The sequence below is a fragment of the Leucopleurus acutus genome (assembly GCF_964270905.1).
Source record: "Leucopleurus acutus genome assembly, chromosome: 8".
Lineage (NCBI taxonomy): Eukaryota > Metazoa > Chordata > Mammalia > Artiodactyla > Delphinidae > Leucopleurus > Leucopleurus acutus.
This window is the reverse complement of record NC_139151.1, coordinates 109,188,450-109,214,480: the sequence shown is the minus strand read 5'-3', so window position 1 is coordinate 109,214,480 and position 26,031 is coordinate 109,188,450. Positions and strand designations below refer to the sequence as shown.

Sequence of the window (26,031 nt, the reverse complement as noted above, 5' to 3'; positions counted from 1 at the left end):
CACCCCCGGACCCAAGTGGGGGGCCCAGGACACCCTCCCCTCCACACCCTTGCGAGAGGGCCCAGAGGACACTCCTGGGAGCTGGGGGCTGAGAGGGGGGCCCTGCCCACTGATGTCCGTCCGGAAGGCCCTAGTGGGAGTAGTGGGGAGCAGGGCTGCCAAGCCTCCAGGGAGGGAGGGGGCGTGAGTCACAGGAGCAAGACGGAAGCTAGATTTAGAGAGCTTAGCCCAAGCTGAGGGAGTTGCCCCAGAAGAGGGCGTGGGCCTGCAGGGCCGGGCAGATGGCCAGCTGGGACGGGGTCTGTGCAGGAGCGGAGGGGTCCCTGAGCACACAGTGGGCAGCCCTCTGCACCACGCAGGCGTCCGGCCACCTGGCCATGAGCGAACTTGGGCCCCACCCTTGGAGGCCTCTGGTGCTCTCTGCTGGCGGCCCTGCCTGTTGTGGTGTGTGACGGCCGGGGTGCCCTAGCACCTGGCTAGGTCAGGGGCGTCTGACCTGCATATCCCCAAAGCAGCCGGTGGACCCACCCTGGATCAGGGTGTCCAGAGGCCTCGGTTCCGGGGTCTCTACCTGATGGGCAACCACAGGAAGCTTGGACCCAGAGGCAGGCTGTACTTTTCACGGTGGGAGATGGTGGGCCGACTGTCCCTCTCTGGGCCAGGCCTCGGAAGCCCCGACTCCCAACTGGGACAGGCCGTGCTGGGCCTAGTCTGTCCAGCAGAGCCCAGTCAAGGGCAACTGGGGGTGTCTGGGGCCTTCTGGGCTACACCGAGACTTGACCACCACGGCCCCCTCTCCCTGGGAAAGGAAGGTTCTCCCCACAACCCCAGGCCACGAGAGGAGGCTCTGTCCTCCCAGGCCTGGGCAGGACCCCACAGACAAGGAGCCCAAGATGACAAGGGAGGGCTGAGGGCACAGACCCTGCTGGTCCAGAGCAGCCAGCAGTGGGGATCCCGGACCTGACAGCCTCCCCACACCCTGCCCCGCCCCCTGCTTGCCTGAGCCCCTGCCTCAGAGCGGGGATGAGCACCTCAGTGCCCTCTCCCCCGGGGCCCCAGGCCAGACTTCACTACCCAGGAGGTGCTCTGAGATGCCCCGGCCCCGCCTCTCTGCTCAGGCCTCTGGGCTCCCAGGAGGGGCTTCCCCACCCTCCCAAGAACAAGGCACAGAGGGGCCAGGTCCCCTGCCTGGAGCCCCAGAGGGGGTCAGGGCCTGGGTTCCAATGCAGTTTGGCCTGATGCGTGTCCCTAACCACTCACGTCCCCACCTCCCACCCTGCCCTGGTCAAGCAGGGCAGAGGGAGGGTTGGATGGCAGCAGCCCCAGCGGAGGCTGCGGGGATCTGACCATGGGTGGAGCGGGGAACGTCACATTGGGGAGCTGCCCGCCCAGCACCCGCTCTGCACCCGGCTGTGCCGCCAGCAAATGTCCCCCCCAACAAGGCCGTCTCTGTCTTGGGGACAAGCTCGTCTTTGTGGCCCTCCTCCCACCTGCGTGGCATGGCTCTGTGTCCCCTCCTCTCCTCCTGTACACAGGCCCGGCCAGGAGGCCAGAGCGGCTTCCCGTGACATTTTGGGCGGAGCTTCTTCATTTTCCTTTCTTTTTAACGTTTTCAAAATATTTGATTCACCAAAAGGTTACTGCACAAAATAGCATAGGGTGTGAGATGTCTTCACACCTACATCGAGCTGCTGGGAACAGAATAGAGGTGAGGGGTACACCTGTCACCTGTGCAAGGTGCTGCTCGGCGGGGTCGGCTTCACAGGTGAGGACGGCACGAAAGCGTGAAAAGGGTCCCGACCAACCACCCGGCCCCGCCGCGATTGACATCCTGGCTAACGCGAGAGGCAAAATTAGAGCTGAGACGCTCTCGACCTGTTCAGTAGTTAAACCGCACGGCGCGGCGTTCCAGGTGGGGCCCACAGGTCCCTGGGGGGCCCTGGAGGCTACACCAGCTGCATAACAAGACAGCGGTATATTACGGGTTGAATTGTTTCCCCCCAAATTCATATAGGATAGGGTGATGAGGGTGGGTCCTGACCCAACATGACTAGTATCCTTATAAATAAGGGACATTTGGACATAGACATACACACAGAGAAGTCTAACCCGAACCTGAAGGTGGAAGCAGAGGTCAGGCCGCTGCTTCTACAAGATGAGGAGCATCAAAGGTTGCAGCAGGGCTTCCCTGGTGGCGCAGTGGTTGAGAGTCCGCCTGCCAATGCAGGGGACACGGGTTCGTGCCCCGGTCCAGGAGGATCCCACATTCCGCAGAGCGGCTGGGCCCGCGAGCCATGGCTGCTGGGCCTGCGCGTCCGGAGCCTGTGCTCCATGGCAGGAGAGGCCACAACAGTGAGAGGTCCGCGTACCACAAAAAAAAAAAAAAAAAAAAAAGATTGCAGCAAACCACCAAGGCTGGGGGAGGGGCCTGGGCCAGATGCTCCCTCATAGCCCTAGACGAGCTAACCCTGCCGACACCTGACCTTGGACTTCCAGCCTCCAAGACTGGAAGACAGTGAATTCCTGGTGTTTAAGCCGTGCAGGTTATGATACTTTGTTACCTCAGACTCGGAAGCTAACACCAGGTGAGCTGCCGTTTTCACTGGGCTCCCGTGGCACAGATGGCGCAAAAGCCCCAGTGGGTGAAGCTGTTGGCTCAGCAAGGATCCCGGGGTGGCCATGGGGCAGGGCCCCCCGTCTTCCCCACACACTCTCCCAGGGAAAGAAGCGCTTTCAGCAAACGCTCCGAATTTAACTGACCTCAGTCTGGGCCGTGGCGCAAGCGTCCCGCTGCGCTGGGCTCGGGTGACGGGCGAGGGGTGAGAACCACTGACCGACGGGCCATCGTTGTTCACACCGGGGTTCTCGGCAGACGTTTTCTCCAAAATGAGAAAAACAGCAGACAGTCCTTGTTGCCACGGTAAACTCGAGCTCTCTAGTGGGAATGAGAATTTTGGAACCTGCCAGCATCAGCGAGACAGCTTCCAGACCTGAAGGCCTTTCTCTGAGCTTGTGATGTTGGTGTGAGTTCCACGTGGACACGGAATGGGAGACTCTGAACCAGCGTTTTCCAAACGACCGATGCGCCATGTTACAGCATCACGGCGGCCAGAGACCCGTCCACGGAGCGAGATGGACCGAGGGTCCCCGGGGCCCCAGTGAGCGGTGCACGGGGTGGGCTCCCGGTCCAGACTGCAACCGCCCCAAGAGATGCCACGTGCTGGGGTTTGGTGTCGGAGCAGAGGAGAAAGTCCGCGAGGATCCCAAAAGGCTGTTCATGTGCTCCTGCCTTTCCAGCTGCAAGTCTGGGCGAGGCTGGATTTTCTCCGGATGCTTCGACCAAGACGACATTTCCCAACTGACCGAAGACAGACGCGGTGACGACGTCCAGCTGCCGCTGAGAAGCCTGACGTCAGGGAGATTCGCAGAAACGTGTATTCATGCCACTCTTCTTACTGAATTTTTAAAAAACTATTTCTCAGGAATCTATTCTTTATGTGTTGAATGCTGGCTCCCCAAAATGCTACCGAGGGACAGATCGATAAAGCTACGCGGCTTAGCTACCTTGAGAGTCTTAGCAGGATCTGGGGGGCAAGGGTAAAGTGTGTGTGAGGTTTGGGGTCTGGATTAGAATTAGGCAAATTCAAGACATAATTCGTTCAGGATTGGTGAGCACTTAAAGGGTTGGAAGTGAGTTTAGAGGATCAGCTGAGGTAAACCATGGTATAGATGGCTTCTACAAGTCTGTCATCATTATTTTAAAAGGAAGAATAAATGCAGGTCTTTAAATTTTCATAGTTTTATTTTCTAATACAGTAAATATGGATGGATAACACACATAAGTAAAAGTTCTTTGGTGGCCTTAGTAATTTTTAAGTGTTTAAAAGTGTCCTGAGGGGGCTTCCCTGGTGGTCCAGTGGCTAAGACTCCACACTCCCAACGCAGGGGGCCCGGGTTCGATCCCTGGTTGGGGAACTAGATCCCACACGCATGCTGCAAAGAAGATCCCGTGTGCCACAGCTAAGACCCAGTGCAACTTAAATAAATAAATAAATGAATAAATATTTTTATAAATAAATAAATAAATTTAAAATAAATAATAAAATTGTCCTGAGGCCCAAAAGCATAAGAATCGTTGATATGGAATCTACTGGGAGACTGACAACCAAGGACAGAGACAGGAACTGGGCAAAGCTGGGGAGGGTGTTCTCTGCGACTGTCCCTGAGCAGAGACTTGAACTCGGCCCTCAGAAAAGGCACAGAAACCACTTTCACCTCTCAGATGGGCAGAGTGGATGCGGGCTGAGGCCCAGGGTACCACCAGGCCGTGCTGGGATGTCCCCAGAGGACACCCCCAGGGGTGTGGGGAGCGGGAGAGACAGAAGCTGCAGAACCCACAGGAGAGGTGCTCAGAGACAAGAAAGAGAGACCCCACTTCAGCCGCCAATCCAAGGTCACCTGTGCTTCTCACGAACTGACTACAGATCGGAAGTTCCCATGACCCCCTCCTTGCTAGAGCGGCTCACAGAATTCAGGAAATCAGTTTACTTACTAGATCGCGGGTTTATTATAAGGGATATTAAAGGATATGAATGAACAGCCAGGTGAAGAGATATGTATATAGGGCGAGGTTTGGAAGGGTTCCCAACAGAGGAGCTTCTGTCCCTGTGGAATTTGGGGCCTGGCACATGGAAGGCCCCAACCTGGAAGCTCTCTGAACCCCCATCTTTGGGGTTTTCATGGAGGCTCCAACCCTCTAATCCTGGTTGGTTTCCCTGGCAACCGTATCCCCATCCTTAGGGGATTTCCAGTAGTCACCTTATTACCATAAACCCAGTAGTGGTGGAAAGAGACTTGTTATGAATAATAAGACACCCATTTCACTTCGTGGCTCTGAGGGATTTCAGGGACTGAGGCCAGAAGACCAAATATTGTAACAGAAGATGCTGCCGTTGCTCAGAGCAGGGCTCTGGGAGCTGTCTGCCAGGAAATAGGGACACGAAGTATGTATTGATTATAAATCACAATATCATATACGGTTGTACCATGTGTCTTTTATCCATTCATCCATCATCAGACACCTGGGTTGATTCCAACTTTTAGCTGCTGTGAATGATGGGTGAACATGGGTGAAGACAGAGCTCGAGGCTCTGCTTTCAAGTCCTTTGGGGATTGTGGGAGGAAAATGAAAGTGGGGTGGGGTTTGCTAAAAGCACACTTGAAAATTGAGCCGGGGAGCCACTGAGGTAGCGAGGCTTATGCACATCTCAGCCTGGATGGAATCGGACCGTTTGACCACTCGCTGTCCTCATGCAGACATCAGAGCATCTGCCAGAAACTCAGGTACTTATTGGACCCTCACCCTAGGATAACTCGTGATTCCTGAAGGACAAAGATTTCCTGCGTCACGCCAGAGTCAACCACAATTCTCAGCAGACAACTGCACAACCTGGTGGCTTTCGCCTTCATAAGGCCCTGACTCTCCCTCTTCCCCAGAACACTCTTGCAGTTTTACCCGAGCCTGTATCTCCTGAACTGCAACCTTTAAGACCCACATAACTCTCTTTTCTAATTTGCAGCTTCCTGCGCTGTTTTTTGGTCGATAGGATACTCCCAGAAGTGGGATTGCCGGATCGTGTGGTAGCTCTATCTTTTGTTTTTTAAGGAAACTCCATACTGTTCTCCATAGTGGCTGAACCAGTTTACCTTCCCACCAACAGTGCAGGAGGGTTCCAATTTCTCCACATCCTCGCCAGCACTTGTTGTTTTCTGTTATTGTGAGAATAGCCGTCCTCATGGGTGTAGGTAGTATCTCTCTGTGGTTGTAGTTTGTGTTTCCCTGGTGATTGGTGACGTCGGACATCTTTTCATGTGTTTATTGGCCACCTGTGTGTCTCTGGAGAAATGTCTAGTCAAGTCCTTTGCCCATGTTTGAATCGGGTTGTTTGGTTTTTGTTGTTGAGTTTTAGGAGTTCTCTATACCTTCTGGATATCAATCCCTCATCAGATATAGTGATTTGATATTTTTTTCTCCTGTACTCATGGGTTGCCGTTTCTTTTTTTTTTTTTTAACATCTTTATTGGAGTATAATTGCTTTACAATGATGTGTTAGTTTCTGCTGTATAAAAAAGTGAATCAGCTATACATATACATATACCCCCATATCCCCTCCCTCTTGCATCTCCCTCCCACCCTCCCTATCCCACCCCTCCAGGTGGACACAAAGCACCGAGCTGATCTCCCTGTGCTATGCGGCTGCTTCCCACTAGCTATGTATTTTACATTTCGTAGTGTATATACGTCCATGCCACTCTCTCACTTCGTATGGGTTGCCTTTTCACCCGGTTGATTGTGTCCTTCGATGCGAAGTGTTAAATTTTTTAAAATTTATTTATTTATTTTTGGCTGTGTTGGGTCTTCGTTGCTGTGCAGGGCTTTCTCTAGTTGTGGCGAGCAGGGGCTACTCTTCGTTGTACGTACTCTTCGTTGTACGTTGCTGTGCACGGGCTTCTCATTGCGGTGGCTTCTCTTGTTGAGGAGCACAGGCTCTAGGCGCAAAGGCTTCAGTAGTTGTGGCGCACAGGCTTAGTTGCTCTGCGGCATGTGGGATCTTCCCGGCCCAGGGCTCGAACCCGTGTCCCCTGCATTGGCAGGCAGATTCTTTTTTTTTTTTTTGCGGTACGCGGGCCTCTCACTGCTGTGGCCTCTCCCGTTGCGAGCACAGGCTCCAGACGCGCAGGCTCAGCGGCCATGGCTCACGGGCCCAGCCGCTCCACGGCATGTGGGATCCTCCTGGACCGGGGCACGCACCCGTGTCCCCTGCATCGGCAGGCGGACTCCCAACAACTGCGCCACCAGGGAAGCCCGGCAGGCAGATTCTTAACAGCTGCGCCACCAGGAAGTCCTGAAGTGTTACATTTTGACGTAGTTCTGAGGCAGGAGGTAGACAGGCCCACGGCTGAGCAGCTGGAGTCTGTCCCCTGTGGACAGATACTCCAAGATAAAGAGAATGTCTGGAGCAGAGAGGAGCTGAGTCCGGTCCAGATAAGAGATAAAGACCACATATTCCTCATTCTCGAGGTCCAGGAGACCTTCCTGACTCCACACGTGCAGAAAGGCTCCTCAGGGGCCAAAAAGGGAGGGGGCGCCACCCTATTATAGGTGGTGTCAACCTACCCACATGACTCTGCGCCAGAATCCATCTTGGCTAAGAGATGCGCACACAGGGGAGGAGCCTGAGATAAACCAAATACAGACTCAGAGCCAGGCAAAGCAAGGTGACTGACCAGAGGAAACCCGGAAGAAATGCCCCATATAAGTGATTCAAACCACCACGAGGGCATGACTCTCCCTCTCAGCCCGCCCGCGTGTCCATCCACACGCACTCTTTTTCCTCCTAATAAACACTTTTCTGTACTTCGTCCCTTTGTTGAAATTCATTTCTACAAAGCAGACAAGCCAGGGCCTTGTCACTGGCCATTGGCCCTCATGGTCTAGTGGTTAGGATTCCACACTCTCACCGAGATCCCGCTTCAAGCCTCTGCAAGGCCGAGGCCACCTGAGATCAGTTCCACTTACCTTTTTTTTTTTTTTTTAATTGCCTGTGCTTTTGGTGTCATATTTAAGAAATCGTGGTGCTCCTGTATTCTTGGCCCGTAGAAACCGAGAAAAAAGAAATGTTTGCTGTTTTAAGCCACTCTGCTCCAGGACAATTTCTTAGGCAGCGTCGACAACTGAGCTCTGGTTCCCGTCCATCGCTGTTACGATTGACTCACCTTCCACACCCGCCCTTGCTCACCTGACTCAACCCCCCACCCGACCCCTCCCCCAGCACCTGCCCTTGTCGCCTCACCCGCTGTGCCCATATGGCCCTCCTCTCCCTGAGCAGCTCCCTTTCCCCCACTGAACCCCAGAGGTTAGATCCACCTTCCGGCTCGCCCATACCTGCCCAGCAGAGCCGGGAGGCTGCACCTACCAGCCACACCCAGGTCTGCCCCATCTCACCGGCCCACACCCCGTCCCCCTCCCCCAGGGCCCCCACCGTCTTGGCTGGTGGACTTGCTTCCTGCAACATCCCTGAGGATGCAGAGTGGTCTGCAGAGCCACCCCCCACCCCCTGTGCCACAGCCGTCTCCCCACTGCCCGTCTCTGCCCAGGTTGCTGCCCTTCCTCCCAGCACCCCTGACGTCCTGTCTGGTGACAAAGGCCACGCTTGCATGCGTGCCCTGGATCCCAGCGCTCACTAGCCCTGCTCCCTTCACAGCAGACCCCCAAAAGCCTCGAGGGTCCACCCCATCCCTCCTTCTCCCTCCCACCCTCCACTGCAGCTGCCCTGGGCAAGGTCAGCACGGAGGTCCCAACTGGAGGCCACACCCCAGGCCCTGGAGTGCCCCTCCCCCACCCCAGGGCTTCCAGTTCTCCAGAAGCTCCTCCCAGGTCCAGGCTCCACCTTGCCCTGGGCCCTGTCCTTCTCCATCTCCTCCCCCCTCACCCTGGGTGGTCCCTCCAGCCTCCAGGCTTCAGATGCCCCACCCAGTTCCCCTCAAACATGTTTCTCCAGCCCAACCCCTGCCCTGAGCTCCAGACCACTAACCCCACTGCTGCTTCGCATTCAGCACCAAGACCCCCCGAACCAGAGACCCCTGCCCCCACCTGACGCCCTCCCTTCCCAACAGCCTGCGGGACTGCAGCAGCTGGCTGTCCTGGTGTTGCAGCGAGGGGGACCCCTTCCAGGGCCCGAGAGTGGGCTCTCGTCTAACACCAGGAAATGGATTGTCCGAGGAGACACACGTGCCAACAAAGCAAGAGACTTTATTGGGGACGGGCGCCCGGGCGGAGAGCAGCGGGGGTAACGGGGTGAGGGAGCCCAGGAGGACTGCTCTGCCACATGGCTCGCAGTCTCGGGTTTTATGGTGATGGGGTTAGTTTCCGGGTTGTCTGTGGCCAATCACTCTGACTCAGGGTCTTTCCTGGTAGCGGGCCCATCGCTCAGTCAAGGCAGATTCCAGCGAGGAGGCTTCTGAGAGGCCGGTAGGACGTGTGGACTGGAGTCTTCTCTCTCCTTTTGACCTTTCCCGAGGTCTTCCGGTTGGTGGTGGCTTCTTAGTTCTGCATTCCTTACTAGGACTTCCTGTTGTGAGATAACTTGTGCAGGTGGTTACTGTCATGCCTGGCCAGGGTGAACGGGCAGTCAGGGGCTGCCTAGAACATATCCTCTCCCCACCGTGCACCCACTCCATCATGACCAACCTCTGGTCCCTGTCCCTGCCCCCAAGGAGAGCAGTGGCCCCTCACGGTTTCCAGCTTCCACCCTTGTCCCTAAGTCTGCTCCCAACACAGCACCAGAGGGACCTTTAAAACCTGAGTCCTATCCCTCCTCCGCTCCCAGCCCCCCAGGCTCCTGACACGAGTCTTCAGGGAGGACTGGGACCCCCCCCCCCACTCCTCCAGACCTCAACCTCGTACACCTCTTACGACAGGGGGCGACTCTGGCCTAGGGCAATTGCACTGGCTGTGTCCCGTCCGCAGCGCCCTGCCTGGCTCTCCCCAAGACCCTGGCATCTGCTCAAAGGCCAGCTTCTCAGGGGGGCCTTCCCTGATGCCCCCACCACTCACAGGCCCACGGCCTCTGCCCCATGTGCTCCTCGCTGGCATCTAGGCAGCCGCTTCTCTTGTCCCTGCCACCCTCTCTTTGCCTCCAAGCATCCGACCGGCTTCCCAGTGGATGGTGCCATGGCCCTGGCTGGGCCACAGGACAGTCCTGGTGCTGCTGGAACAGGAGTCCTGGAGCCCTCCCTGTACACGCCGGCCCTACGGCTGCAGTGAGGCTGGACCTCCCCAGGGCAGCCTCCTGCCCACTGACCCAGCCTGACCCTTGGCCTGTCCCCAGGGATCGGTGGGGGGGCACCAAGGCTCCTGGGAGGTTTCCTGCAGCCCGTGCAAGAGCACCTTGGGGTTATCCCTACCTTCCACCGCCTGGGAAGGGGCTGAGCCTGGCACCGGGCCCCCTCTGGAGCAGTCAGAGCCGGCCAGCTGGCCCCCCGAGGCCCTTATCCCCAGCCCCCGCTCTCGCTCCACACTTCGCTCCTTCTGTGACCCTGAGGCTTTAGCTGTACCTCGTCTCCCCAAACTTACACCTGCCACTGGCCTCACGCAGCCACCGGCTAGGTTTGCGTTAGAGCGTCCATGTAGTCATACAGCACCTGTGGGTTTTCCAGGCTCCAGAGGCCCCCTTCCTGAGCCACACCAGCACCCTAAGGTCATGGAGTCGGTGGAGGGGGACGTCAGCCATCACTCCTCACCATCTTCACAGCCACCCCCTTGCTCCTGGCCTCCTGCGGGGCACACTCTCAGTCCAGGCCTGGCACTGCCGGCCTTCCAGCGAGAGTTCGGACCCACAGAGCAGCCCGAGCCCAACATACGTGGGAAGCGAGGCTCTCAGTGCCCCTGGGATGCACCCCGGTGACTGGCAGTGTTGGTGGTGATTTGGGGGTTTTAATGGCAAAGCCGGTAATCATGGGGATGAGGGAAGCTGTGGATGGTGTTTGAGGTTTGCACACAGATGCATCCCACCTTCTCCGATTCAGTGCATGGTAAACACCAGCCAGGGTGCAGTTCCCTGGACAGCACAGCCCTCCACATTAGTATCAATGAAAAAATTAATCAATAGTCAATCTAAGAATGACATAGAAAAAGAAATTGTTTGAGCCAATCTGAGAATTATAACCCAGGACACAGTCTTTCAGAAAGCTCTGAGGACTGTTCCGCCCATTAGAGGTCAAAGCACAGTGAGACCTCTTGAAACTTGAAACTTTGGCTCAAGTTTTTGAAACAAAGGGTTACATGATGTGTTGACAGTTTACACAACCCAGATCTGCAGGGCTAAAGCGTACAAAGCAAGTAATGGGTCATAGGTGACCTTTACAAGGTTAAGAAGGAATGTGGGCTCCTGAGGAGGTCTGGTTAATGCAGATGCGCAACGCACCTTAAAGGGGAGGGAGGAGGCCCGAGCAGGTACAGAAGAGTTTTATCTTTACATTTTTCTTGTCCTGCCATAAAATATAAATTGTATTTCATCACAAGGTTGGAAGGAACTTCTGGTGTTCCCTGAGTCATCACGGCGTCAGGGGCCAGGTTCCTCGGCACCTCCCTCCTGGCCCGGGTCCCGCAGCGCCTGGAAGTGACCGTGGCCCTGGGAGCCCCGGCCTGGCCAGACCCCCTCCCCCTGCCTGGCCCAGCTACTCATCTGCACCTCTGGGAAATGGGCCACCATCAACTGAGATTCAGCCCACAGAGATCTGAATCGGGCTGAGGCCAAGGAGTCTCCCCTTTCCCCCCTCCCCTGGGTGGGGCCCATGTGGGAAAAAGGCAGAGAGAGGGACCCCTGGAGAGACGCCCCGCCAGGCAACTGCCCAGCAGACTCTGCCCCACATCTTTGCAACCTTCCACCCCAGGATGTCTTGTATTGGGAACCAGTAGATGCCAGGCAGGTGTTGTTTCCGAGGGTCTGTATTTTGTTGTGTTTTGTTCCTTGTCTACTCTGAGTGACCAATGTCCTTTAAATATACAGAGCTGAGGTTCTCAGACCCTGGCCTGCACCAGCAACAGCAAGGCCTTGTGGGCGGCCGGAAAACAGACTTTTCAGACAGTTCCCAGGGGGAGGTGATGCTGGTGGTCCTGCCTCACTCTGAAACCTCAACTGGAGAACACTCACACCACCCCAGGAAACTCCCTGGTCCCCCTTCTGAAACCAAGCAGGACCCTGCGGGCCCTCCCGGGTACAAAAGCCCCTCCATGTCCCTCATTTCCTGTTTGTAGAAAAAGGCTCTAGCCTCCCAAGCCCTTCCTGAGTTCAAAGAGCAGGGATAGGCAGTTACTAATTAGGGAAGTGAGGGAGAAGCAGGTAAACAAGAAAAGTAGAGACGACAGTCAGCTCAGGATAAAACTGAACCTTAGCTCCTCCTCAAGGGATTTTCACAACAATCTGATGGAATTCTTTGAGTTGTTCTTCAGGAACTAAGACGCTCGCAACCCGGGTGGATGGTGACTTACTTGCAGACCACAAGCTTGTAGACCCCGGACTGGTTGGAACCAGAAGGTTGATGACTGAGATTTCTGAAATGTCACCCTGTTACCTCATCACCAACCAATCAGAATAAAGTCCACGTGCTGATCCGGCCCCCGGAGAGCTGGGGTCTTTGAGCAGGAGCTGCCCGTTCTCCTTGCTTAGCCCTGCAGTCAACGCTGTACTTTCCTTCACCAGAGCCCCGTGTCAGATGATTGGCTTTGCTGCTCGGCAGGCGAGCAGACCCACGTTCGGCTGGATAACGCTTTTTCTCCTTCTGTTCTGGCCTCCCCTGAGCCAGCCACTGTGGGGACTGGTATTACCATGAGCAGTCAGCCCGTTCTTGAACTTTACAGAAATGGAATCCTTAGTGTCTGGCTCCTTTCACTCACCAGAACACTTGTGGGATTTCTCTGAGTTGCTGCAGGGGTCACTAGCCCATTACTTTTCATGGTCAGGTAGCTCCCCGGCATGGAGCTTCTGCTGATGGACATTTGGGTTGTTACCCGTTTGGTGCTTTAATCAGTGAAGCTGCTGTGATTATCTGTGTGCAAATCTTTGTGCAAATGTTTTTCTCTGAGGAGTGAGAGGACGGGTTCGCATGCTTAACTTTTTTTTTTTTTCTGACCATGCCGCAAGGCTTGTGGGATCCTAGTTCCCTGACCAGGACCAGGGATAAAACCCGTGCCCCCTTCAGTGGAAGCGTGGCGTCCTGACCACTGGACTGCCAGGGAATTCCCAGTACATGCTTAACTTTATGAGAAAACACCCAATTGTTCTCCGAACAGTTCTTTTTGTGCCATTTTTCATCCCCAACAACGGCATGTTCATTCCAGTTGCGCCATGTCCTCACCAGCACTTGGTATTGTCAGCTTTTTAATTTTCACTATTTGAGGGAGAGAATGGAGACATCTCATTGTGGTTTTGATTTGCATTTCTCTGATGAATAGAATTTCTCTTCTTCTGTGAATTGTATTTCCCATTTTTGCATTTTAGTGGAGAAACGAATGTCCTTTCAACGAGTGATAAGACAAGTGGAGAAAAATGACTCTTGACATCTACCTCATAACACAGACAAAACCAATTTGAGATTCATCAAAGACCCTAACATCAAAGCCAAAACTGAAACGTCTCTAGAAGAAACCATAGGGGGACTTCCCTGGTGGCGCAGTAGTTAAGAATCCGCCTGCCAAAGCAGGGGACACGGATTCGAGCCCTGGTCCGGGAATATCCCACATGCTGCAGAGCAGCTAAGCCCACGCGCCACAACTATTGAGCCTGTGCTCTAGAGCCCACATGCCACAACTACTGAAACCTGTGCTCCTAGAGCCCATGCTCCGCAACAAGAGAAGCCACTGCAATGAGAAGCCCATGCACCGCAACGAAAAGTAGCTCGTGCTCACCGCAACTAGGGAAAGCCCACAGGCAGCAACGAAGACCCAACACAGCCATAAATAAATAAATACATAAATAAATTTATTTTAAAAAAAGAAACCAGGGGCTTCCCTGGTGGCGCAGTGGTTGAGAGTCCGCCTGCTGATGCGGGGGACGCGGGTTCGTGCCACGGTCCGGGAAGATCCCACATGCCGCGGAGCGGCTGGTCCCGTGAGCCATGGCCGCTGAGCCTGCGCCTCCGGAGCCTGTGCTCCGCAACGAGAGACGCCACAGCAGTGAGAGGCCCACGTACCGCAAAAAATAAATAAACCATAGGAACATATTTTTGTCCCTTTGGCGTACACAAAGACTTTTTTTTTTTAAAGAGAAAATACAAAAAAAAAGCACTAACCATAAAATTAAAAATTGATACATTAAACTTCAGCAGCATTAAAACTCATCAAAGACACTGTTAAGAAAATGAAAAGGTAAGCCACAGACTTGGAGGAAATATCTGCAATACATACACATCTGACAAAAGACTTAATCGAGAATATACAAAGAACTCAATTCAAAGAAAGAAAGACAACCAATCTCGTAACAACCAGCAGTTACATTTCCTATGACTGATTTCGTACTTAATTCTCTTGGGACACCTTCTGTTGATGAAAAATTAATCAGTTGATCTAAGAAAGAAATGGAAAATTTTATTTGAGCCACATTGAGGATTATAACCTCAGGAATAGTCCCTCAGAAAGCTCCAAGAACTGTTCCACCCATTAGAAGTCCAGGCACAGTTTTACAAGTGTTTTGAGACAGAGGGCTGTATATTAAATGATGTATTATCGACAGTTTACACGATCCAGACCTAAGTGTCATTGTGGCCCCTTACAAGGTCAAGAAGAAATGTTATCTTTTAAGGAGTTGTCTTGCTGATGCTAGGAGAATGTTGCTCTTTATGGTTGAGCAGGTATTTCTTTCTTTTTTTTAAAAAAATTAATTAAATTTTTGTCTGCGTTGGGTCATCGTTGCTGCGCACGGGCTTTCTCTAGTTATGGTGAGCAGGGGCTACTCTTCATTTTGCAGTGTGCGGGCTTCTCATTGCGGTGGCTTCTCTTGTTGTGGAGCACGGGCTCTAGGCACGTGGGCTTCAGTAGTTGTGGCTCACAGGCTCAGTAGTTGTGGTTCGCGGGCTCTAGAGTGCAGGCACAGTAGTTGTGGCTCATGGGCTTAGCTGCTCCGCAGCATGTCGGTCTTCCTGGACCAGGGATTGAACCTGGTGTCCCCTGCATTGGCAGGTGGATTCTTTCTTTATTTATTTATTTTTGGCTGTGTTGAGTCTTCGTTGCTGCACGTGGGCTTTCTCTAGTTGCGGCGAGCAGGGGTTACTCTTCGTTGTGGTGCGCAGGCTTCTCATTGCGGTGGCTTCTCTTGCTGTGGAGCACGGACTCTAGGCACGCAGGATTCAGTAGTTGTGGCACGTGGGCTCTAGAGCGCAGGCTCAGTAGTTGTGGTGCACAGGCTTAGTTGCTCCGCGGCATGTGGGATCTTCCCAGACCAGGGCTCGAACCCATGTCCCCTGCATTGGCAGGCGGATGCTTAACCACTGCGCCACCAGGGAAGTCCCTGAGCAGGTATTCCTGCCTATGGGGGAGGGTGGTCCATGCCTAATGCAGATACACAATGCACACTGAGGGGAGAGAGGGGGCCAAAGGGCAGAGAAAATGTTTCGTGTTTTAATTTTTATTGTCTTGCCATAAAACGTGAATTTTATTTCACACTTCTGAACTTAGTACTACTTCTCTGGGGCAGATTCCCAGATGTGGGTTCCCAGAATCAAAGGCCCATCCTGGGGCTCTGGAAAATGAAACCACAGGCCCTGATTTCAGGCCACCTCACCTCTCCCAGCTCCTCCCCAGGCACCAGGCCCAGTTTGACCTAGGAGCGCTTGGAGGAGCAGCCAGGCCTGAAGGGAGGACGTGCACCCTGCGCGCCCCAGGCCTCAGGAGGGCTGGGAAACAGGGGGGCAACCCAGACCCAGGCCCACACCCCCAGCGGCCCTTTTCATGGTCCCCGAAGGCCTCGGTCCAGATGCAGGGTCTGGGGCGTCTAGGTCTCCCTGTAACTCTGCTTAACCCTCAGCCTTAACTCCTCGCGGGGGGTGGGGGGCGAGGAGCATCCCTGGGGGTGCTTCGCTCCAGGGGGGGCACCGCTCCGGAGGGGGCGCATCACTCCGGGTATCACTGCCCCGAGGGGAGCATCACTGGAGGGGTGAATCACTGGAAGGGGGCATCACTCCGGGGTCACAGCTGCGGGGGGCCGCATCCCTCCGAGGGAAACCAACGCTCTGAGGGCACCGCCCCGGGAGCGGGGCACCGTCTCCAGGACGCTTCTCCCGGCGGGACTCGTCGCTCCGGGGGCGCCGCCCTGGGGACACATCGCCCCGGGGAGCGTATCGCTCCGGGGTCACCGCCCTAGAGGCGCATCTTCCGGGAGACCTCAGCCGCACAAGTCAGGTACAGCTCCGGGGGCGGGGGCGCCGTCTCGGGGGCGGGGCCTCGCCCGGGCGCAGGCGCGCAGGCCCGCCCTCCGGCGCCGCGCTCGGATTGGCCGCGCCCGCGGGGAGGGCCCGCGGGGCATTGTGGGCCGTCCGCTCCCGCCACAGCTCGCCATGTCCGGGTCCCCGGTGAAGCGGCAGAGGATGGAGAGCGTGCTAGAGCAGCTCAAGCAGTTCACCACCGTGGTGGCCGACACGGGCGACTTCCACGGTGAGGCTGCGCTGGCCCCGAGCTCCGAGAGAGGGGCTTCGTGCGCGCTGAGCGCCGGCCGGCCCCGGGGTGAGGGGAGGCGGGGCGAGGTGCCGGGGGCGCGAGCTTGCAAGTGAGGGGCGGTCCGGGCCACCAGGCCTCCCCGGCCGCGAAGTTGGCCCCGGTTCTCCTCGGCGCCTCTTACCCGGTCCCTCCGCTCCCTTCTCCCTCGCCTCCCGCCCTCTTCACCCCGGCTCCCTCCTTCGCCCCCACTATTCCCGGTACCCCTTCTCTTTCGCCCCCCGCCCCCCTTTTCGCTCTCCCCCCCGTTCCCGGTGCCCCGACCCCTCTTCGCTCTCCGCCCCGCGTTTCCCGCCCCCTTTCTCCCTCGCTCCCCGCCCTCGGCACCCGTGCCCGGCCCCCTTTCGCCTTCGGCCCGGGGCCGCCGTCCCCTCCGCGCTGCTGGTAGCTCGCGGGAGCCCGCCGTGAGCCGCCAGTGCGTCAGGGGACAGTGTCCAAATGCTTTGATTTGGGGAGAGACTCCAGGTCCGCCTTGGAGCTGCGGACCGTTTGTGGTTACACGGGGTAGTTTTGTTGCGCGAATGTTGACCGCTGAGCAGGAACATGAGTTAGTTCTGGACCCAGAAAGACCAGAAACTAAGAATGACACCACCTGCTTTTGAAACCTCGTGTTGCACACACTCTCCACCCCTACCCAGGGGACAGCTGTGCACGCTGGTGCCTGCGGCCGCGTGCGGGCCAATTAGACGTTCACCACGTTGGGCCAAGGAGCTGCGGGGATAAAACCCCATGCGCCGAGGAAAGCAAAGCTTGTCCCAGATTCAGATTTTCCTGGCTTTGAATCACGTTCCTTGCAGGCAGCTGGGGGACTTAGCTCTTCCTCCCTCTGCAGTGGAAACCCAGACTAGGTGAACCTCCATTCTGTTAGGCTGTGAACAATTAAGATTTTCAGGAAAATAATGAAATTCTCTGGGTACGAGTGCTGTGGGGCACACAGTACGGGAGGGACTTCCTCTCTTTTCTGCTTTCTCATGGTGACTTGAGAAACAGGCTTTAATTCCTCTTTGGTAAGAGTAAGTCTTTATCTAGCAGAGTCTAGGAGAGTGAGTAAGCATGTTTAGCTGCTTCAGTATAAACGCTGGAAACAGTGATGGGCTTGAGTCCAACCTGTACTTTAAACCATCTGCCAGAAGGTCCCCGCCTGGTCAGAGCTGGGGGCCCTGGAGATTCCAGCTCCTGCTCACTGGGAGGCCACGGTCTTCTTTCTACCCCCTCCCTCCCTGATTCAGGCCTCTGGCAATGACATCACTAGGATAGAGCGTGCTGGAAAAGTGGCGGCATGTATTTCTGCACCTTCTTAGCATGGAATATTTCCCATCTTTGTGAGTTGACAAAGCCCTGGTCTATATTGTTTCCTGTCGGGTCTCACCAGGCGGCAGCCGCAGGATGGCTGGTCTTGTTACACCTGTCAGTGTAGGGCCAACAAGGCAGGAGGGACCCTGAGGAATGCTTGCTTTTTTTTTCCCCCCTCTTTCTTTTTAGAAATATCTAAGCCCAAGTGTTGACATTTAAGATTCCTAAGCGAGGGCTTCCCTGGTGGTGCAGTGGTTAAGAATCCGCCTGCCAATGCAGGGGACACAGGTTCGAGCCCTGGTCCGGGAAGATTCCACGTGCCTCGGAGCAACTAAGTCCCTACACCACAACTACTGAGCCTGTGCTCTAGAGCTGGTGAGCCACAACTACTGAAGCCCACGTGCCTAGAGCCCGTGCTCCACAACGAGAGAGGCCACCGCAATGAGAAGCCCACACACCACAACGAAGACCCAACACAGCCAAAAATAAATAAATAAATTTAGAGAAAAAAGATTTCTAAGTGAATGTTAAGAACTTTATTAAAAAATACATTTGTTGATAATGTATATCCATAAATCTTACATAGTTGTAAATTTGTGGGTTTTTTGTTTTATTTGTATTTTTTGGCCGTGTCGCCTGGCATGTGGGATCTTAGTTCCCCGACCAGGGATCAAACCCATGGCCTCCTACATTGGAAGTACAGAGTCTTAACCACTGGACCACCAGGGAAGCTCCTGTAAATTCGGTTTTTGGTCACTTTATGAACTGAAGGTTCTTACCTTCGGGGAGTCGTGGGCCTCTTTGAAAATACAGTCAAAGCTGTGGATGCTCTTCCCAGAACGAAGCCCCACGCCCGGTTTTGCGTTCAGTTTAAGGGTCCGTGGAGTCTGAAGTCCATCTGTTGACCCTAGATAGGTCTTGGTTTTGTTTTGTTTTGTTTTTAATAAAATTATTTATTTTTGGCTGCACTGGGTCTTCGTTGCTACACGTGGGCTTTCTCTAGTTGTGGCGAGCGGGGGCTACTCTCGGTTGCGGTGCGCGGGCTTCTCATCGCAGTGGCTTCTCTTATTGCAGAGCACGGGCTCTAGGCGTGCAGACTTCAGTAGTTGTGGCACATGGGCTCAGTAGTCGTGGCTCACCAGCTCTAGAGCTCAGGCTCAGTAGTTGTGGCGCACGGGCTTAGTTGCTCCGCGGCATGTGGGATCTTCCCGGACCAGGGCTCGAACCCGTGTCCCCTGCATTGGCAGGCGGATTCTTAACCACTGTGCCACCAGGGGAGCCCCCTTGGTTTTGTTTTTAATTTTGCTAAAAGCTTTATCAAGGTATAATTTTATATGATGAAAGGTACTATTTTCAGTGCATTACTCTGGGTTTTAACACATCTGTGTAAGTTCTGCTCCAGAGTACTTTTTCTTAACTTGTCATTTTGAAATAATTATAGACTTTTAGGAAGTTGCAAAATTAGCCCATAGAGTCCCATCGTCCCCCAGTGGTGACATTTTGTGTGGCCGTGGTGACATCAGAACCAGGAACTTAGCACTAGCATGACACCGTGAACAGGCTTCAGGCCGGCTCCATGTCCACCGGTTTCCACCTGCATAGAGGAGGGGGCATCCCCTGTGGCAGTTTTATAGTTCATAGGTTCTTGTAGCCACCAGGATGGGTAGGACACAGCTGTTCCCCGGCCACAGAGACCTCCCTCGGCCCTGAGAGCCGTCCCCCTTCCCTGTTCCTGTTCTCCATCTCTGTAGTTTTGTCATCAGAAGATACTTTGACAATACTAACTTGCCCAATCAGCTTACTGAACCAGCTAATCCTGGAAGCTGAGTTTGGTGAACGTGAACTCTGTGCTACCCCGTGAGCCTGGGCCACGAGACTCCTTGGACTTCCTAGCCTGGTTACCAAGAAGGTGCTAGTGTGTTAAAGGAGAATACAGACCTGGTGCCGACGACGCTGTCAGGCAGCCACTGCCCTTCTTGCTCTGGGCCCTCGGCACATCTGCTTCCTGGCTTTAGTCTCTGTTGCTTTCTCATCGTGCACGCAGCTGCCTCTTGGCCAGCCTTCTGTGTGAAGTGCGGCCACACCCTGGCTCAGAAGACATGCTTGACTCTGTTTACACGTTTAGGGCTTACAGGGGTTGGCCCGGGTTGCTGGCTGGAAGCGAGCACTCCACTTAACTTCCCTGCTTTCCACAATTATTTCCCTATAGCCATCGATGAGTACAAGCCCCAGGATGCCACCACCAACCCGTCCCTGATCCTAGCCGCGGCGCAGATGCCCACCTACCAGGAGCTGGTGGAGGAGGCCGTCGCCCACGGCCGGAGGCTGGGCGGGTGAGTGCGGGTCTGGGCAGCAGCCCTCAGCTGGTCTGGTTGCTTCCTGCCCTCCCTGAGTTTAGTTCTCAGGTGTCTTAGACTCAGGGAGGGAATGCTGTCTGCTTTCCTGTTTCTTTTTGTCAGGAAAGAAATAGCCGACATGTTATTTACACGTAGCAGGCAATACCCATTGTGCGAATACAGTTCACTGAGTTTTGTTTGCAGGAACATGTAGACACCACCCCAGAAGTCCCTCCCCGCTTTTGCAGTCAGTCTCCCCAGCCCTGGCAACCATGGACCTGCTTTCTGGCTTTTTGTTATGTTTTAGCAGTTCTGCTGGAGTGAGATTCATTAGTGCGCTGTCCGATTCATTCTGGTCAGTTTATGCAGTGCTGCAGCATCTGCACCTCCTAGAAGGTTCCCTGGAGCCTCTGCCAGTGACCACAGACTGGCTTTCCTCTCCGTAGATTGGCCTTTGCTGGATGTCATTTTAAATTTTCATCTGGGCGATACAGCTCAGCTGAGAGTGAGCCTGCAGGGAACAGTGGCCTCTGGGAGGAGCCACGCTGGGCTGGCCTGTCCCTTTCTGGTGCTCCTGTGTGCTGAGGTCAGGCGGTGTGCAGGTGTGTGTGAGATGGCTGCTCCTTGCACTGGGCCGCCCTGCCCCCGCCATCCTGGCTGCTTCCCTGTCCCTTCTTGGTATTCCTGGAATCGGTGACAAGGTGGTGCCCTTAGTGGTCACCAGACTGGCCCTGCTCCCGTGTCCAGCCCGTGACACGCGGGCTGGAGATCTTTCTGGTCCATTTTGGAACAGCATCATGTACCTTACTCATCTGCCCAGGCAGCTTCAAAGAGATTGGAAAGACTGTTCTGTTCACGTCCCCAAAGATGAAGGGGTTCAGTTTGGGAGGATGAAACGTGGAGATGGAAGGCAGGGATGGTTGCACCACGATGTGAATGCACTCAGTGCCCCTGACTAGTCACTTAGAAATGGTTAAGATGGGGCTTCCCTGGCGGCGCAGCGGTTGAGAGCCCACCCGCCAGTGCAGGGGACACGGGTTCATGCCCTGGTCCGGGAAGATCCCACATGCCGGGGAGCAGCTAAGCCCGTGCGCCACAACTACTGAGCCTGCGCTCTAGAGCCCACGAGCCACAACTACTGAGCCCGCACGCCTAGAGCCCGTGCTCCACAACAAGAGAAGCCACTGCAATGAGAAGCCCACACACCGCAACTAACAGTAGCCCCGGCTCGCCTCAACTAGAGAAAGCCCGCACACAGCAGTGGAGACCCAACACAGCCCAAAAATAAATTAGTTAAAAAAAGAAAAACCCAACAAACCTCATTAAAAAAAAAGGTTAAGATGGGGCAGTTTCCTGGCGGCCTAGTGGTTAAGACTCTGCAGTCTCACTGCCGTGGCTCAGGTTCAGTCCCCCGTCAGGAAACTAAGATCCTGCAAGCTGTGTGGCATGGCCAAGGTTAAAAAAAAAAGGTTAAGATGATAAGTTTTATGCTATGTGTGTTTTACCACAATTTAAAAAAATTATTTTAAGAAAAAAGATGAAGGGAAAAGAATTTGGGAAATGAATAACAGAATTTGTTTTGTAGAATCCTGTGCATTTAAATCTAACAAGCTTCTAACCTAATTTTTTCCCTGGAATTTCAGATCACAAGAGGAACAGATTACAAATGCTACTGATAAACTTTTTGTGCTGTTTGGAGTAGAAATACTGAAGAAAATTCCAGGCCGCGTATCCACAGAAGTGGATGCAAGGTAAGGACGCAGGGCTGACACAGGTGACGCGGGCAGAGGGCGGCAGCTGCTTTCAGTCCGCGGTTCCCCGCGTGGCGCCCAGGTGCTGCTGTGGCTGCTGGTCCACGATGAGCTGCTCGTCTCCGGGTCCTGCTTGAATATCAGTCCTGCTAAGGTGCTCTGAGCTGGGCATGCCACGCACCCCCTGGCTGGCTGCTGGGCACCCCTGTCACGGCCCTGCCCCCGCAGGCTCTCCTTCGATAAGGATGCTATGGTGGCCCGCGCCCAGCGCCTCATCGACCTGTACAAGGAGGCTGGGATCAGCAAGGACCGGATTCTGATAAAGCTGTCGTCTACCTGGGAAGGAATCCAGGCTGGAAAGTAAGTGTCCCCGTGAGGAGGGAGCTGGTGGGGACTGCCCGTCCCGGGTGGGCCTTGGGGAGCAGGCCCCGTGCGATGCCACACGTTGTCCTCACGTCGTCTTCCGTGTACAGAACGTAAGTCGTTTCCCAGCAGCTGTGCTCAGTGCGGAGGAGGTAGAAGCAGGTACAGACAGGGAGCTGCTCTGGCGCCGGCCCCGCAGGGCCATGCACGGCTGTCCTGGAAGCGCCCCTTGTGCACCAGCGGGGTCCCTGTGTTACCTGTTCCCCTCCTGCGACCTTCTGCCTCTGGACGCACCTGTCTGGACTCTTCCGCGTGATGGAATCGTGCAGCACGTGGCCTTTGTGTCTGGCTTCCCTTGCTGGGCATGTGTTCAAGGTTCTCACATGCTGTGCGTGTGTTGGGGCTGCATTCCTCTGAAAGCTGTGGTTCGCTCGTGTGTATACACTGCATTTTCTGAGTCCATCCTTCAAGGGACGCGTGGTTGTCCTGCCTTTGGTGCTGTCGAGGGTAGTGCTGCTGTGAGCACGTGTGCTCGAGCTCTGGTGCCGTCTCTGGTGGGCGCACACTGGAGGGCGGAGTTGCTGGTGCTTTGGTCATGGTGTCGGCTGTCGAGGCTGCCTTGTGACCCCCTCAGATGCACTTCTTGACCACCTTTCTGCGGCCAGGCAGCAGAGGTGCCTCTGAAACTGTCCATTGGGACAGGGACTCAGTTGTCACAGTCCACGTCCCGGCATGTTGCAGAGTGGGGCCGGGGCCCTGTTCTCACAGTCAACCCCGGGACGTCACGTGGGTGACTGACTTTCTGCAGGGTGACCCAGAAGGGCGAGGGGGAGCAGTGGGGCCGGGGAGGCCGCGGGCTCCGGGCGGGACTGAGGCAGGATGGCGCTGTGGTCGGAGCTGATTCTGTGACGAGGTGAGGGACCGGGCCTGTGGCTCTCAGGGAACCTCTTGCCTTTGTCCCTGTTTTGAATTGCTGGTTTGATGAAGGAAGTTCTGGTCACCCACAACTCATTAGCCAGAGAGAGCCCTGGTGAATGTTCCAGAGTTTTGTTTTGTTTTGTTTTGTTTTTAGTAAAACGAACTAATTTCAGCTCCACACATATTTGTTTTTAAACATCTGTTTATTTTTGGCTATGCCGGGGCTTTGTTGAGGCCTGCGGACTTCTTAGTGGAAGCATGTGTGCAGGATCTAGTTTCCCAACCAGGGATCGAACCTGGGCCCACTGCATTGAGAGCGTGGAATCTTACCCACTGGACCACCAGGGAAGTTCCTCCAGAGTTTTTTGGGGGGTTTTTTGTTTTGTTTTTTCTTTAAATAAATTTATTTTATTTATTTTTGGCTGAATTGGGTCTTTGTTGCGTGTGGGCTTTCTCTAATTGCGGCAAGCGGGGGCTACCCTTTTTTGCGGTGCGCGGGCTTCTCATTGCGGTGGCTTCTCTTGTAGACGAGCACAGGCTCTAGGCTCATGAGCTTCAGTAGTTGTGGCACACGGGCTCAGTAGTTGTGACTCGCGGGCTCTAGAGCGCAGGCTCAGTAGTTGTGGCGCACGGGGCTTAGTTGGTCCGCGGCATGTGAGATCTTCCCGGACCAGGGCTCGAACCCGTGTCCCCTCCGTTGGCAGGTGGATTCTTAACCACTGAGCCACCAGGGAAGCCCCAGAGTTGCTCTTGACGAGGATGGGGCGACCCTGTTCCTGCCTTTGCAGTTACTGAATCGCGAGCGTTTCTCGCTGTGTCCCCGCTGTTCATGCCGCCCTCCCCCGCCCACAGGCAGCTGGAGGAGCAGCACGGCATCCACTGCAACATGACGCTGCTCTTCTCCTTCGCCCAGGCCGTGGCCTGCGCTGAGGCGGGGGTGACGCTCATCTCCCCCTTCGTGGGCCGCATCCTCGACTGGCACGTGGCCAACACGGACAAGAAGTCCTTTGAGCCCCTGGAGGACCCCGGTGAGGAGCACTGGGAGGCAGGGGCGGAGGGGTGCTGCGCTGTCTGCTGCCAGCGGCCGGCGTGGCAGCTCCGGGCATGTCTCCCCAGGAGTGAAGAGCGTCACCAAGATCTACAACTATTACAAGAAGTTCGGCTACGAGACCGTCGTCATGGGCGCCTCCTTCCGCAACACGGGCGAGATCAAGGCCCTGGCGGGCTGCGACTTCCTCACCATCTCACCCCAGCTCCTGGGGGAGCTGCTCAAGGACCACAGCAAGCTGGCGCCCACGCTCTCGGTCAAGGCAGGTAAGAAGCCCCCTGCCCCGCTCAAGGCCCCCATGGGGACACCGGTGCCTCCGTCACCTGAGGGTGTGGAGCCTAGAGCCGCAGGGCCAGCCTGCACTCACCTGCTGTCCAGCCCACCTGCCGTGGGGGCCGCGCCAGGGTGGGGCCTTAGGGCGGCTCTGAGCCCAAGGCCCCGGCGCATGCCCTCCCCCAGCCCAGGCCAGTGACCTGGAGAAGGTCCACCTGGACGAGAAGGCCTTCCGCTGGCTGCACAACGAGGACCGCATGGCCGTGGAGAAGCTCTCGGACGGGATCCGCAGGTTCGCCGTGGACGCTGTGAAGCTGGAGCGGATGCTGAGGGTGAGAGCCCGGGGTTACGGTTGGGAGGGGCCGGGGCGGGGCGGGGGAGGACAGCGCACCAGCTCACACTGCCCATCTCTAGGAACGAATGTTCAGCGCGGAGAACGGAAAATAGCTTGGCACCTGAGGCTGGACCACAGATATGCCGCCGACTTTGAATTGGGGCCTAATTGCACATATGCCTTGCGACGAATCTTGGATTTTTTTACTAATCGGAGCGGGGATTAATCACAGATTTCTGATTTTATGTAAAATTCTGCTCAGCGCATTAAAGGTGTCACTTTTCATTCCGTGTGTGCGTCCTTTCTCGCTGGCTGCAGCCTGGCCCGATGGAGGCGGGGTTGGGTCAATAGCCCCCTGGGGGCCTCCAGGCAGGGGTGACAGCCCCTCACCTGCTTCTGGGAGCCTGGACACAGAAGGCAGGGACTGCCTGAGCACTTCCTCTGTGTCTGGAGCCCGACGGCCCCGGGGCTTGTAGGCTGTGCTTGCGGAGTTGGGTGGGAGGGTGCCAGGGGCCCGCTGGAGCTGTGCGGGGGGGGGGGGGGGGGGGGGGGCGGGCCCGCAGAGAGGAGCCTCTGCGTCAGAGCCTCCGGCTGTCCGGACCTGTTGGGACGGCCCCCATGCCTCCGAGCCTCTCCACGCTGCCCTGGGGCGGAGGCACAGGTGGGGCGATAGCGCCACCTTGTGGCGACAGCGTAGCGTGCGCTGAGCAGGACTTCCAAGCCTCAAACCCCGAGCAGAGGCAGGGCACAGCTTGTGAAAAGACACTTCACTTGCACCCTCTGGATTTTTCTGGGAAGGGGTTGGTGGGGGGCGGTGATGGGTGGTCCACAGGGGAGCCCCTTCCTCTCCCCTGGGACCAGCCTCTGTTCTTGGGAGAGCGAAGCTGGGGGTGGGGGGGACACAGGGTCTGGGTGAGACTGCCTGGGAGCACGAGGTGGGTGGAAGGGGCCCTGGCGGACCCTCCAGGCCTGCGCCAGTGGAGCCAGGTGTCAGGACAGTCCTGTGGGACGCTGCCCTGGGTCTGGCTGAGGGTCAACGGGGAGCCCCTGTGCCCCCCACCCCCACCCTGGGGGCGCCTGCTGGGCTGGGCTTGTTCCCCACGGCTCCCTGCAGGTGAGTGGGGCTCCTGGAACCCCCGTCTGCTGGCGTTGGAGCAGGTGGCTGGGACTTGCGGTTCTGAAGCTGCCACCCTCCCCAAACGCAGGGGCAGTGCTGAGCAGCCGGGTACAGGTGCCACCCTGGGCCACACCCCTCGGGCCACCTAGCCTGCCCAGGCTGCCCCCCCATCCTGGTGCTGAGGGGGTGGCCTTGGGTTGGGTGCCGTAGCACAGGGACCTGCTGAGGTGGGCAGGGCTTCTCGCCCCCAGCCCCCCAGCTGCCTGGCCAGGTCTGGTCAGGGGGCTAAGGCTTCCTGCAGCCCCCTCCCCCGAGCTGATCAAAGGGCTGT

The 26,031-nt window shown here is 56.0% G+C and overlaps 1 protein-coding gene across 1 annotated transcript; it reads left to right on the top strand.

Annotated features, from left to right (window-relative positions):
• The first annotated feature begins 16,090 nt into the window (after positions 1-16,090).
• Positions 16,091-24,868, top strand: TALDO1 (transaldolase 1). Its single transcript, XM_082845847.1, has 8 exons — positions 16,091-16,207; positions 19,770-19,893; positions 21,540-21,647; positions 21,876-22,007; positions 23,781-23,956; positions 24,045-24,242; positions 24,436-24,581; positions 24,664-24,868. Exons 1-8 carry the CDS (start codon positions 16,111-16,113, stop codon positions 24,694-24,696), a joined length of 1,014 nt encoding a protein of 337 aa, XP_082701973.1. The 5' UTR covers positions 16,091-16,110; the 3' UTR covers positions 24,697-24,868.
• Positions 24,869-26,031: the final 1,163 nt, after the last annotated feature.